Source organism: Hyaena hyaena, unplaced genomic scaffold, assembly GCF_003009895.1.
Source record: "Hyaena hyaena isolate Hyena2069 unplaced genomic scaffold, ASM300989v1 scaffold_594, whole genome shotgun sequence".
Classification (NCBI taxonomy): Eukaryota; Metazoa; Chordata; class Mammalia; order Carnivora; family Hyaenidae; genus Hyaena; species Hyaena hyaena.
The window spans coordinates 364,258-378,536 of NW_024081227.1; the positions used below are offsets into that span (position 1 = coordinate 364,258).

Consider the following 14,279-nt stretch of genomic DNA (forward strand, 5'->3'; position numbering starts at 1 on the left):
TAGGGCAGAGAAAGACAGAAATGACCAGAATCCTGGTGAAAAAAACACCAATCTGGTCATCTTCTGAAACACAGGAGGGGCACCTGGGTGGCTCAGTCAGTTAAGCGTACAACTCTTTATTTCTACTCTTATCATGATCTCATGGTTTCTGAGATCACGCCCAGCATGGAGCCTGCTTAAGATTCTCTCTCTCCCCTCCTTCTCTGCCCCTTCCCCAATCATGTGCTCTCATGCTCTCTCTCTTTCTCAAAATAAATAAAAAACATTAAAACACAGGAATCAGGGTAAAATGGCCTTCTGGTCCCATTCTATGACATGGCATGGTTTAAGTAAGAAGAGACAAGTAGCCAAAATGAGTGCAGGGAGCTAAAGGGAATGAAAAAGCCAGTTCTCAACCCACTGACTCTAAGTTTCCACTTTTGTGCCACCTTGAATTTCCACCCACTTATTATTATTGTAATGTATTAATCTGCAATTTGAAAAATAACTGAAATCGTACAGTTCTTAAATACTGCAGAGAAAAAGAGTGGAGCGCTTCTACCTGGTTGTTCTTAGCAAGAATCAAGTTATTTCTTTGCTTCTTTTGTTTTAATTTAGATCTCCCTCTTGGTCCATTTCTTAAAATGTCTCCTATTAAGTACATCACCACATCTCTAAAGCAATTATTTGTTGTTGTCGTTTTTAATTTGTGACACAGAAATGTGACCAAAAGGGAAGCAAACCACAAAATCTGATTAACTCCCAAGTGACAATAGTCCCAATGTTCATGCACCTGCTGGAAGAATTAAATGATGGAAAAGAAGAGGGAGAGTGGAAAGCAGTGGTGCTTTTAAACAGGAGGCCCCAGGGAAGGTCACTGCAGGTCACTGATGTACAGACACCCACAGTGAGATGTGTGCCAACATGTCTAGACACAGGAGGAAATGCTCTGGGCCGTATGGAATAGTTGATATTGCCACAGTCCAAGAAGGACCTCTGAATGCCTTCTTCATCTATTTTTGTTCTCAAGCAGAGTTGTGTCCCCTTCACGTACAGCCAGACTTTTTCTCGACATTGCTGCTTTGCTTTGGAGAGGTTACAATTTTGAGTTAGCTTTATACCGTAAGACTCAAAGAAGAGATCTATGCCAGCTATCTCTTAACATTCACAACCATCCATGCTCTAAATTTATGACAAAAATATAAATGCTGAACTTATATGATCACACCATAATAAGTTGTAAATGATGTATGAAATGAGAAATTCTAGCACAGCGCTCAGAGAATTAAAAAATCTCATCTGCTCTCCTAAGTATGTTACGTACTACAATACATACACAAAAATATTAGCATTTTTCCTATTCTGGGCTGAATAACTCTTCTCTTTGACAGCTGCCTTCTGGAAGCTCTTGAAAAATTTTCCCGGTAACTGAATTTTTCAAAAACAAACAAAACAAAACATTCTGTCTTTAATTTCCTTTAAAAAATTAAAAGGCTATTATTAGATCACATCTGCCTCTGGAAGAGACCTATCGGAAGCTACAGTTGCAATTCTTTGATTTTCCTTATTATTATGCTAGATTCCCAATCTTCTTATTCTTCTCCAACTCTGATGTTTCAGTCTCCAACCCCCATCACTCACTTGCTTCTGACCCCTTCCTTCCTGAGCACCTCTGGCAAAAGCTGTGTAACTTGGGAACAAGGATTCACTACCCCTTTCAGACGTCTCTCTTTGGAGCGGTCTGACCACACTCAACAATCCTATCATTCCTCACTATTTCACATCCTAGCACATTTCTGCTCAGAGCCACTTACCTTGTTCCTGTAACTCACTTTCAGCCCCCAATTCCCTTTCATCCTCTCTTTTGCTCCCCAATGTAGCAGACGTTGTTTTTCACCCTCACCTATAAAAGGTTAAGGCCACAAACCCAGTCTCTCTTTTCCATCTCTGTCCATTTCACTGCCCTTACCTCTCTTCCTTCCATGTCAGAAGGAGTGCCCCTCCTCTCAAAGTAGAGTCCTTCACTTGCATCCTTGGATCCCTTCTGCCATTTGCTCCTTTGAATCATCCCAGACCACTGGCACACAAGAGTTACTACCACGTACTTGTGTAATGAGTGAATGCATGAACAGGTGAACAGTTAGAAGTAATATGCCATTCACAGAAGTTTTCACAGAACTGCTCCATTTCTTCACCTTTGAGAGGACAAACCTATACTAATTCAGAGTTTCTGGGAAGCTGGTCCTAATGAAGACACAGGACTTTCCTTGAGCATATAGGGTACTTCTTCTCACAGAATCTTCATTAATCTTCTAAAAGCTGCTGTTTTGCTTTACATATAAGTCAAAGTTTATGCTTTAAAGGTAATACTACGGTGTACATGTTATAGAATACTGAATGTTTTAGACCTTAGGGAAACAATTCCTCCTAAGTTTTGTCAAATATGTTATCAAGAATATTAGTGTCAGTTTATATAAACCCAGGAATATTATTCTAGGCAAAATGGAATCCAGACCATCCACGCAACTAGTGACTAGACCAGACTAATAAACCAGTCTTCTTCAAAGAGACTGTAAAACATGCTTGCTCTCATTGCTTTTTTGCCTACATGCATAAAACATCTGAAGCAGGTAAGGTATTAACAATACACACTACACTGCTAAAATTTAAACCAAGAACCCCTATACCTACCACAGGGAATCCACAGCCACTAAATTTTGTCACACTAGTTCCACCTATCCCTTTATTCTTTCTTTGTTTTTCATTCCTCCCACCCCCACTCGTGTGAAGTATTTTAAAGCAAATCACATCCCTGATGTCATTCTACCTGTTTACTAGTAAGTCTCTCTACATCTTACCTAACTATAACAATATGTACTAAAAAAAAAATTGACAAGAATTCCCTGTAAAATATTAAGAATTCAAGACCAAACACCATGTATCATTTTTGGTTATGTTAAAGTATATTTCCTATTTGAGTTTTTGAAAATCATCTTTATAACTAATATTTACTGACCAGTTACCAAGTGTCAAGCATTACACTATGAAGCATATCTACCATCTAATTTAATCCTCAAAAAATCCCAAGAGGAAAGTGCTATTATCATCTTCATTTGGCAGACAATTAACAACCATAAGGACACAAACTATCTTACCCAGGCTGATACACCTACTGAATTAGAGAACCAGGATTTGAACCCAGATCCTCTGACACCAGAGCTGGGCCACTTACATACTATATAGTGGTGTCTCCACCACTATACAGGAAGATCTGTGTCTTGAGGATGGACATAAATTCAGACATATTTCATAGTTCTACATGAATGCATACAAAAAAACCTGTGCCTCAGCAATAATGTTCACTATTTATCTTTTTCTTAAATGACAGAATTAGGATGATATACTAAAAAAAGAAGGTGACTGTGGGCAATATAAATTTTACATGGAATGAGGCACTTCAAGGAGAATGGAGAGTTTATGTGTATGATTGTCGGAAAAATACACAACTTCGGGAAAGAATGTGAACAAGGTACCAAGAAAAAGTAAATTTTATCTGAATTTCATTACTATGAAAAGACTTGGAATTTAATCATCAGAATAAGACTTTCCAGAAGTACTACTCTGCTGCTATTTTCTCAAATAAAAGCCCGTGCCAGCAGCATGCATGCATGAGCAGTGCTGTACTAAGCTAAGTACCCATGTGTGACACTGAGGTCCTATTAAATATATTCTCTGATGAGAATGAAATACGGTAATAGATTAGTCCTGAAACAAATTTACAGCTTTAATTAATGAAGCCTTAGAGTACATCAGTAAATAAAGTAATGAAAGTTATAAAGGGAAGTAGTCAGCCAGTGAACTATGTCATATTCATTGGCCCATATAATCTACAGTCTGTTATAGATTAAGTGACACATATCCATACAGGCAAGATATGAATGAAAAGACACATGCATAGCTGTACAGCCTATGGAAAACAGAAACACTAGGAATATTTCTATGTTGTGTGTGTGTGTGTGTGTGTGTGTGTGTGTGTGTGTGTGTGTGTATTCTGATGTTCTCAACCCTACAGTTCAGTTTATATACATCCACATCCTTCCTTTCTCCCTTTTTCTGGCCCAGGGTGAATCTCCTCACATGCAGTCTCAAACCAGTCTCCTGATGCCTCCAAAGGGACACTGATCCAGCAATTGCTTCCCCTCTCCCTGACTGTAATCTCTCCTTTGTTAGTGGATCCTTCCTATCGATAGAGCTCAAGTCTCTCCCACTCTAGTTCCTTAAAAAAAAAAAAAAAGACCAAGCCCTCAACAGACCCCTTACTACATACAGGTGAGTAAAACTTGGTTGAGAAAGAAAAGACAATATGATAAATACTGAAGAAGATGAGAACGGTGCTTAAGAGTACTGACACCTGCTGAGGCTGCAAGTTAAAATACCAGCCACACTATGTACCAGGCGTGTCACCTCAGGCAAGTTACTCATTACTCTGGGCCTCACTTTCCCCATCCATAAAAAAAAAAAAAAAATGGGGATATTAAAAGTACCTACCTTAAAGACTTGTTACAAGGGATAGATACTTTTAAAAGAGCTTAGAACAGTGCCTGGCACATCATAAGCATTATATGAGTGTTTTGCTAAATAAATAGAAAAGAAGAAAATAAAATAAAATTACAAATGATATCTAGGGAAATGACTCCCTGACTTTTCCAGCTACCCCCTTGTAGACTGGGGAAATAACAAACTTTCAACCAGAGAGATACAACCCAAAACCATTTTAGTCATGTAAAACTTGATTTATCATTTTTTTTTTTTACTAACGATGTTTTACAGGGCTAAATCATGTCAAGGCTGTACAAAACTCAAATAAATAGAAGTATGTCCTATTTGCTGATAGCTGAGTCCAATGTAGCTTTGTCTGCAGAGGACTCCACGTCGGTGTTTTCTCACAGACAACTGAGGAAAGAATACTGGAAAAGAAGTACAGGGTCGGTGTAGGTAAGCAAGATGGTGTCAAAAGCGGACAACATCTTTATGAATACTTGTAGCAAGAGTTGTATGCCACATGCATCAGAGGTCTAACATTCTGGGGCCCCTTCAGGCAAAATTAACGGGCTTCCTAAGAATGCCCCCACCTTCAGTGACAATTTAAGTTTTTTGTTGGAAGATGTACCCTTCAGTCTTGTGCCATTGTTCCACTGAGTGGACCAGAAGGGGACAATTTTCACACGCTGTCTCCTTTCACATCTGACATCTCTGAGGACTGCTATGACAGATATTACTGGCATGCAACAAGCCAGTGCCACTTTGCTTTTCTTTGAGTATTTTGAGGATGCAATTCAGAAAACCAAGAGTATTTGTGAGGCCCTATGCCTAGTACTAGTTCTAGTATTAGCATCATCAGTAATTTATAACAACCTATTATTAAGACTATCAGTCTCTGGAGTTCTAACTCTGGCCAGTAAAATCCTGCTCAACTATGGAAACTTTCAGGTAAATCCTGAAGCCCTGGAGGAGGAATGTGGCTGTGGCCCGCAGGTCAAGCTGGACAGCCTGCCGGCTGGTAGCTCAGCTTTGCCTCCTGCCGGGTCTTTAAGCTTAGGCCGGTACCCAACATGTCTGTGCCTTGGTTCGCTCACCTATAAAATCAGTGCTGGTAATATTTTTAAAGCATTTAGAATGAAGTCTGGAAAATGATTAGTGTTCAATAAATTCTGGCTGTTTGCTTCTTGGAGGAGGAAAGTTAAAAAAAAAAAAAAAAAAAAAAAAGTCCCTACCAGTTGTCTGCTTTGTGGGAAGAATAAACATCTACCTCTCCTCATCACACCTCTCCAGGCTTTGCACATATGGGTCCCTCTACTTACACCTGGACAAGGTAACTTCCTGTGATTAATGGTCAAAATAGTGCTGTAAGATTATACTTAAAATGTGTTTTATTTTTCGTAAATTAGAGCGCTAATGATCTTCTTTAACAACAAAAGCATTCACTTAAATATACCATCTTTTGTCTATGGGTTTTCAGTCTTTGGACTGGTCTTTGAACTCAGAAAAAGAAAAAAAATCAAATGATCCAGTTTCCTCAACAGAGAAATTACATAAATTATCTAAGAGGGAGAGAGAGAGGAAAACAGAAGGTGAAATGAAACTTGCAAAACTTAACAACCATCTATGATATATGGATTTTATATGGATCTTATAAAATACCATCTCCTCATTTGGAATTTGTAAAACTGTATTTATGAGTCAATATGGGAACACTGAATACTGGCTGTACATGGATATCTAATTATAAGAGAATATTAATTTTTACTAATTTGTTTAAAGTTCCCCTTCTTAGGCTATACCCCAAAATATTTACATATAAAAATAAACGGATGCTGGGGATTTGCCTCCAAGTAACATAGGGACAAGGGAGAGGAGCAGAAAGACCTGGTCTGAGTTGATCACTCTTAAATCTGGAGGCAGGTACATGCGTACGATACTATTCTACTGTTTCACATGTCTGAAATTTTCTTAAAAAGAAGCTTTAAAAGACATGCAAGTTGATTTTAAAATACTGATCCATCCCATATTGCATCCATTGTTGGGCCTAAGAAGAAACACAAGGATGCCTCACAATCATATCTTACCTTTATGATACCCTTTCCTGAGAAGATGTGAATACTTTATAGTCATTAGCTCTGCTGGGAGCAATGAAGGAAGCCAGACCTGTCCCCAGTTTCAAGATGAAGGAAAAGACAGAGGTGAGTGAAGGGGTCAGGGCAGTAGCAGTCAACTGTGAAGATCACAATCACGTCCAGTCTTCAGATATGTGCATCTTAAGCCCTCATCAAAAGTTAATGGTGACATTGCCCTGTGCCATCAATAGAACCGAAGCTACTCACAGTGAGGTTTTAAAAACTCCTTAAAAGAACAATCACTATGCTGCCCAAGGCCTTGGAAAGCCAAGAAAATACATCTGAGACTGTTTCAACACCTTCTAAGCATATATTTTCATTCTTACTCACTTCTTTGCTGATCATCTTTATGGTGATTATGAGTTTGGGAGGTAGGAGCCAATAGCCAAACTCAGTAAGTAGAAGCAATGAAGAAAGACTTAGGCTTGATTTCTCTAGGGTCATTACCTATCAGGTGGCTTACTACAGGAATGTATGTGATGGCAGAAAGGGGAGGGGAAGAGGAAGAAAAGGGAGGCAGGCACGTATGGTAGCCCAACCACCTCAAAGAGTAGGAAAAAGGTCCAGCTCCTGGTCTGAACTCTGAGATGGCAAAAACATATTTTGGGGATCCTGCACCCAAGTTATTTTCCTACTTTCACCAATAAATAGGACTAAAACAAGGGGAATTCTGGCAATCAAAATCTAAAAGGATGTTTCAGAAAATTCCAAAATGTTTATAATACAACAAAACCAAGAGGCCAGGAAATATTAATCTTAAATTAATGTACTCCTATAGTAATGTAATGTGAACATTAGTGGCAAAGGGGAATTTGTAGTCCTCAAAACCTTAGCCTAATAGGCATGAGCAAAAAGGTGACCTCATTCCTCCCTTTTACATTCTCATAGTTGGTTAACTATCGTAGAGAAAACATATTGTACAATGTTATAAGGAATTTGTTAAAGTACCTGGAAAAACCAAGCTCTCTAAGACAGATTTCAATATGTTAGCGAGTATTATCTCTAAATAATCTTTCATATTTCTAAAGCAAGTGCTAAGCTGTAACTTGGATCTGTTTTTCAAGCTTTTTTTCTTCCCTTTTTAGTACTGCTGGTTTCTGAAGGGAGAAAAGTTTTCTAATTTACTGATTCATTTCCTCCAAAAATATGTAAAGCAGATTTGAAACAATTTTCATAGTTATTTATACATCTCATAAACTCTGTCCTCGCTACCCCAAAATACTATCTTTAAATTGTATGGATATAATCCTCTGTCCAGAATAAAAAAGCCCTCTTCCTAGTAGGTAATGATTAACATATAAAATATTTCACTGAGGATTTTATGGCTATAAAAGCATTAAAACTAAACTTCACACATATTTCTTAGGAAAAAATATTTTTGTTTTTACCAGGAAAAAACACTCCAGAATTACTGAGTGTTTATAAAACAATTTATGTGGCTCAGAGTTACTTAAAACTGTCAGCATTTATTTAGTAGGCATTATTTTTTAAAACATGGTAAAGTCGGGTCATTACGTAAGATTTGTGTGATACAATTTAAATTCAAAATTAAAATTTTTAATGTAAAAGATGGTGCGCATTGTGTTCAGTTTAAAACAAATCTGAAAGACTTCAAAACACAAAAACGTCTCAAGAGTTGAGGCTTTTGAAAAACAACCGAAACATTCACCATAGGTTTTTCCTAAATACTGAAAACTTGCTCTAAGAGAAGACTCTGAAACTGTTTACCACTTCACAGCTCTAAACCTCTAATGAGAAGGCTTCCAAGTATTTATTTCTTTCTCAATATTACCTGATGCAGATAGGGTAAGAATAATGTAATTGTTTAGTGAAAATTTCAGAAAAAACCTCAATGACCCTGATAATAAAACAAAGTTAAGATTACCTCTTCCTTGTATTATCAGTACCAAATAACTCAAATAACAGACTCGATATGAATGCCATACTTTCATTTAGTAGTAATTATCACGGTTCTAGAGCCTTTTTGAGTTCAAAGAACTTCTATATGCATCACCCCATCTAACTTCCATGGGAACCTCCGGAGAGTAGGCAGCTTAGAAATTCACAGTTCTACAAATGAGAAAATTGTGGCCAACAGACTTAAAGTATACAAGGTCATATCCCAAAGCTTGCCAATTACAAATATTCACCACCCAACATTAAAACATTCAAGGCATGTTTTCATGTGCCGTTACCTGATTGGCCGATTCTCTTTGCTGTCAAACAGTGAGAAGATGACCTCAAGCTCCTCTCCCAGGTTGGAACACATGAGACTCTTCATCTGCACAAAGAGGTGGTGATTGCTGGCCTGTACTGGGGTATCTTTCTTCCGATGTCGGTGCTCCATCTGAAGGACATCCCCCAACAAGAACATGATCAGCATGAACTGAAGAAAACAATGTGATCCAAAAACTAGATAGCTATGGTATGATTATGCTGTCCTGTGCTATCATTTGTTTTCCTGTGGGCTTGGCATCTAGTTGGATGTTACATTCCAATTTTTCTTCCAACTTCTAAAATAAGAAACTGAGAAGTTTCCAGACAATTAAGGAATCTTCCTTTAATAATTTGGTTTTTAATCATTAATGTTAAAGGATGTTTAACAACAAAAAATGTGGAGGATTTTTGCTTTCCTAACAAAGACTTAGTAATGACCACCTCTTTTGGGTCACGTGACAAATAAAAAGAAAAGCTCCGGAATTAACTGCACAGTAACGGGGTAATATCCTTTGTTTATGGTTAAGCCGCATAACACTGTTTGCACATTAGCTATCCATTTATGTGTCTTAGTTCAACAAGTGTTGGCTGATCGACATTTGAAAGGAAAAAAATGCCACCTAAATTTACAGTTGTACACGTAACAGTGAAATTACCACAATTTTTTCATGCTTTTATCTTTAATTTGAACTACTTGAAAAGTAAAGAGTTAAAAAAAAAAGCAATCAACCAAATGCATCTGTAATCCCTGTATACTCAACAGGTACCACGGATGTCTCTCCGAGAAGGAGAAGTTAAGTACACTTTCTTGTAAAGTGCACCTCAGCACTGTGTTATGTGTTAGTCATAATTGCTAGAAAAAGCTTCCTGCAGAGAAATATTCTATCATAAAAAAAGCACAATTCTGACTTGTTTTTTGAGAAGGCTGCTCTATCTTGCGCTTTCAAAATTCTTTTTCACCACAGCAAAACAAGCATCATACGTTCACATAACTAAATCTCTTTACCTCACCGAGAACCTTTTTATTTTCTGAAACTACTAAAGCATCTACTGGTATACTTAAAAGTTCAGGGTAATTAGCACAAAGTACTATGAACAAGTGTATGACTACCAAGGACAAGAATGGGAAAAACAGGTATAAAAACCTTATATAAATAAAGGACCGCAAGGAGGTTTCTGGTCTTCAAATAGTGCAAAGTTCCTAGCCTCAGTGATGACATTCACTAAAAACTAAGCCTCAGGGACGGGGGGGAAAAAGCTCCTTTACTCATGCAAGAAATTCAATATATCTAGATCAGTGGTTCTCAACCTTGGCTGCACTTTAGAATCACCAAGAGAGCTTTTAAAAAATACTTATGCCTACGACCTATCCCCGAACAATTAAATTAGAATTTCTAGGGGATGGGGGGCCAGACAGGGATAGTTTTAAAAGCTCCCAGGGTGGTTCTAATGTGCAATGAGGGTTGAGAACTATTGATTGAAATCATATGTGAAGACATGCAAATCACAGCTGACTGAAAGATGCATTGTTGCATCTTCTGTATGGTTACGGCCTTGCAACCTTCTATCATTGCATGCATGCTTGTAATAAGCCTGACTGCTTCTACCCTGATTATGTACATGTGACATAAGTCCTCACAAATGGCACTGAAGTTTCCACTCCCTCCATCCACCATTCTTCCAGGTCTGGAAGAGATTTGGACTTAAGTGGGTTATGATTATTTAACTCACTACTATGGAGAAATGCTAAAAATACTATTACAAAAACAAAATCGAAAAGGCACGTTCACGTGTCAAGGGCTTATAATCTGGCAGTTGTAACAAACAGGCAAAAATCCATCTCTGAAATAATTTATGGTTAAATGGCCCTTATCAGTTACTCTAAATGTGCCTACAGTTTACCTAGACCTTTGGTGAGGAAAGAGATTCATCCCCAAGATATGCAAATATTGTATCCTATTATATAAGTTACTGGGTGAATTATCTATACCAGGGTTTTTTTAACTTCAGTACTACTGATAATTTGGGCAGGATATTTGTGTGTTGTGGGGGTGCTTTGGGCTTTGCAGGATGTTTAGCAGCTTTCTCTGGCCTCTATCCATCAGAAGCCAGTGGCACCTCTGCCCATTCCCATCTCACACCATCTCCAATTGTGACAACCAAAAATGTCTCCAGACAATGACAAACGTACCCTGCTCGCTCTCTGAGAACCACTGGTCTACCTACTAAGGATCACAAAGCAAGCAGCTAACATGATCTTATAAAGCCAAGAAATGTTCATAAAAAGATACTCTGCATGCACAGATAACCAGAGAATGTAGCTATGGTTCTCTTTATTTATAGAAGTATTGAGATCTGGCCTTTGGCAGAAAACCCAATGTTCCAAGTGGACATATGTTAACACTGTGAGGTTTAGCATGTGTTAACTGCTTCGATGAACATAATCAGGTGAGAAAGATCTGCTAATGGGGCTATCAAAAACCTAAAGCAAGACTTTTTCCCCCCTAATGATACAGTAGGGATTTAGTAAGGTGCAAACACTTGTGTTTCAAATAGAACATAGAGAAGACGTATTTACAAGTGGCAACCAACAACCTCTACTGCATGCCATGGCTCTTGGTCCGTAAGTGACAATTAACACCAACACAACGACAAGGACAGCGACAACAAGGGTTTGGTGGTGGTGCCTGCGAGAGGTCAATACAGTCAGTCACTATATTTTGCCTGGAGGAAAAGACCAGGGCTATGGAGAATCTGAGTATTGCCAGGTCAGGATATAAACAGAACCCTGAAGCTGCCTTGAAGATAACCTGTCCTTCTGAAGCTTATAATAATTTGGTTTTTTCTTGGGCCACTCTCTTTGGTTCAGAAACAGTAAAATACAACCACTACTGGGAGAAATTAAATTTTCATGTAAAATCACAAATGAAGAGATTGGGCTAGGCTGTGAGCTATTAAAAATGAAAAACACCCTCAAATGGCACTTACTGCATGAGGGGTAGTCTCTTCCACCAGTGGCAGTCATTGCTAATCGATCACAACCCAGGTGAGACCCCAGGGTTTTATCAACATAGTACTCCTGGTAGCCACCACTAATAAATTAGAATGTTGAAAGAGAAGAAGCCAATTTGACATCCTGTATATGACATAGAAGGAATAGAACAAAGATACAATCACACACACACACACACACACACACACACACAGATTCAAACTAGAAAACACAAAATGTATTTGTGTCAGACACTGGTAGTTGTTTATCAAATATTTGACATTCCTAGCTAAATGTGGAGATGTGACTAGTATGTTCTGGCCAATGAAAGGGAACGGCAAATGTTGTATACAATTTCCAGCAAAGTTCCCTTAAAGTTGTTGAAATGAGCAGAGTCCTTCTCTTTCCTACTGCTGGGGAGTGGATGTGATGGCTACAGCTCTTGCAGCTATATTACACTGAAGTATCCTTGATGATGGAAGCCAGGTACTGTATACCAGAAAAATAAGAGCCTGTATCACTTCTGACACCCAGGAAAGCACGCACAATTCCAAAACTTCCTGCCTCCTGGCTTGCATATTGTGAGAAAGAAATACATTAGTATTATGTTGAAGCTTCTATTATTTATTTCATTGGACACAGCCAGATCTAGTCTTAACATTTAGCATAGAAGGTATCAATTATTCTTGCCACCTTGCCTAATAAGGATGAAATAAAGGTGAGCAAGGCATGAAAATCAACTGAATAGTTAGGTGCCCTGGAAACATTAACTGTCAAGGAAAGGTATTTTACATGCATTTCTTATTTAATCTTCATAACAAATATGGTAAGAATTATTTCCTTAGTTAATAGACAAAGAAATTGAAGCTTTGAGAGACTAAGGAATAAGCTCAAGACCACAGATCTGGTAAAAGGAAGAGATAGAATTCCTATCTAGTTTTTTGGGTCTATACTCATGGTCTTTTCATAATACCACAATAACCTCAAAAACAGTGTGAGTGATCGCTTATTAAGCACAAAGCACTGTACAAGATTATCTTGGGCATAACAGAGGAAGTAGAAGACAGTTGCCCACTCTGACGAAACTCCAAATTGAGCGAGATTAAAAAACAGAAGTGAGAGACAAATTTAATGGTTAATGAGTTAAATAAAATAACTACAGTAAAAGTGTCTCATGGGGGGGATATGACTGGCAAATCAATTATACAGATTTTATTTGTTATACAAACTAAGAATTAGTGACAATTTTAACTTGGAATACTCGTATTTTGTTTTCTTCCTCTTCTCTGCCTCCCTCCAACTAACCTTTACGTATTTGCTACGTGTCCAACATTCTGCTTAGCAGTGATGCCACAAACTTCCTGGTTCTTGACTTGCAAAGGTCAAGGTGTACCACCTTTGGCACAAGGGTGTGCCACATGAAACATCACTCCCAAGAAGCTCAATATGAAGGGAATTATCTACAAAAAACAGAACTAATTCCAACTGACATACTAAAACTGTAGGTAATCTGAACAGATCAATGACTAAGGAAAAGAAGTGGTTGAAAAATTGCTTTCTACAATTAGACATAAGCCCTGATGGGTTACTCATGACTTTTCCCCCACATTTTTCAGATACAGATAATCTCAGGTCAAGAATATCCCAACATTGTATGAAGAATACTGTAAACTTGGGAAGCTATCCACAAGAGGCATGAGCTTTCAAAATGTACTCCTTTGAGTATTACAGTCAGATGTGTGGGGCGTTGACCTTTGAAAGCCCTTCCCAAATGCATGTTTCTTTTATTTGGGATTTTAAAAGAGCTTTGTTAATATCAAGAAAGTAGGTAATTTTTACACAAATATTAAGAATAAAAGGCTAGGGGTACCAGGGTGACTCAGTTGGTTGGGCATCCAACTCGATTTCAGCTCAGGTCATGATCTCACGGTTCATGGATTCGAGCCCCACATTAGGCTCCATGTTGATGGTGCGGAGCCTGCTTGGGCTTCTCTCTCTCTCTTTCTCTCTCTCTCTGACCTTCCCCTCTATCTCTCTCTCTCAAAATATATAAACATTTTAAAAATGTATACAATGCTTTATGTATAAATGCTCTACATATAAATGAATAAATGCTCTATGTATAAATGAATAAAAAATGCTCTCTCTCTCTCAAAATAAATAAACATTTAAAAAAAGAATTCAAGGCTAAATACAAGGCAGACTAGAATAGATTTGGGGAATCTAGATGCCAAGTAAATAAGTGAACCTTAACCTGCCATGTAATTAGAAAAAAACTCAGGTCAGAGGTGATTCATTGATGGGCAATATGAACAAATATCTTAGGATTATTAACAGACTGCAGCACTTAAGATGGATTAGGGTCTAGGAGGGGCAGGGGTGACACAAGCAGTTAGAGACAAGGAGAAGACATTTTC

The 14,279-nt window shown here is 38.1% G+C and overlaps 1 protein-coding gene across 2 annotated transcripts in view; it reads right to left on the minus strand.

Moving 5' to 3' along the window:
- Window positions 1–14,279, minus strand: part of DOCK4 (dedicator of cytokinesis 4) — a 422,569-nt gene that overhangs the window by 201,901 nt on the left and 206,389 nt on the right. For both annotated transcript variants that reach the window (XM_039256914.1, XM_039256913.1), the window contains exon 8: window positions 8,849–9,000. In XM_039256914.1, the coding sequence (XP_039112845.1) occupies window positions 8,849–9,000 (152 nt within the window). The remainder of the gene's footprint in view (window positions 1–8,848; window positions 9,001–14,279) is intronic.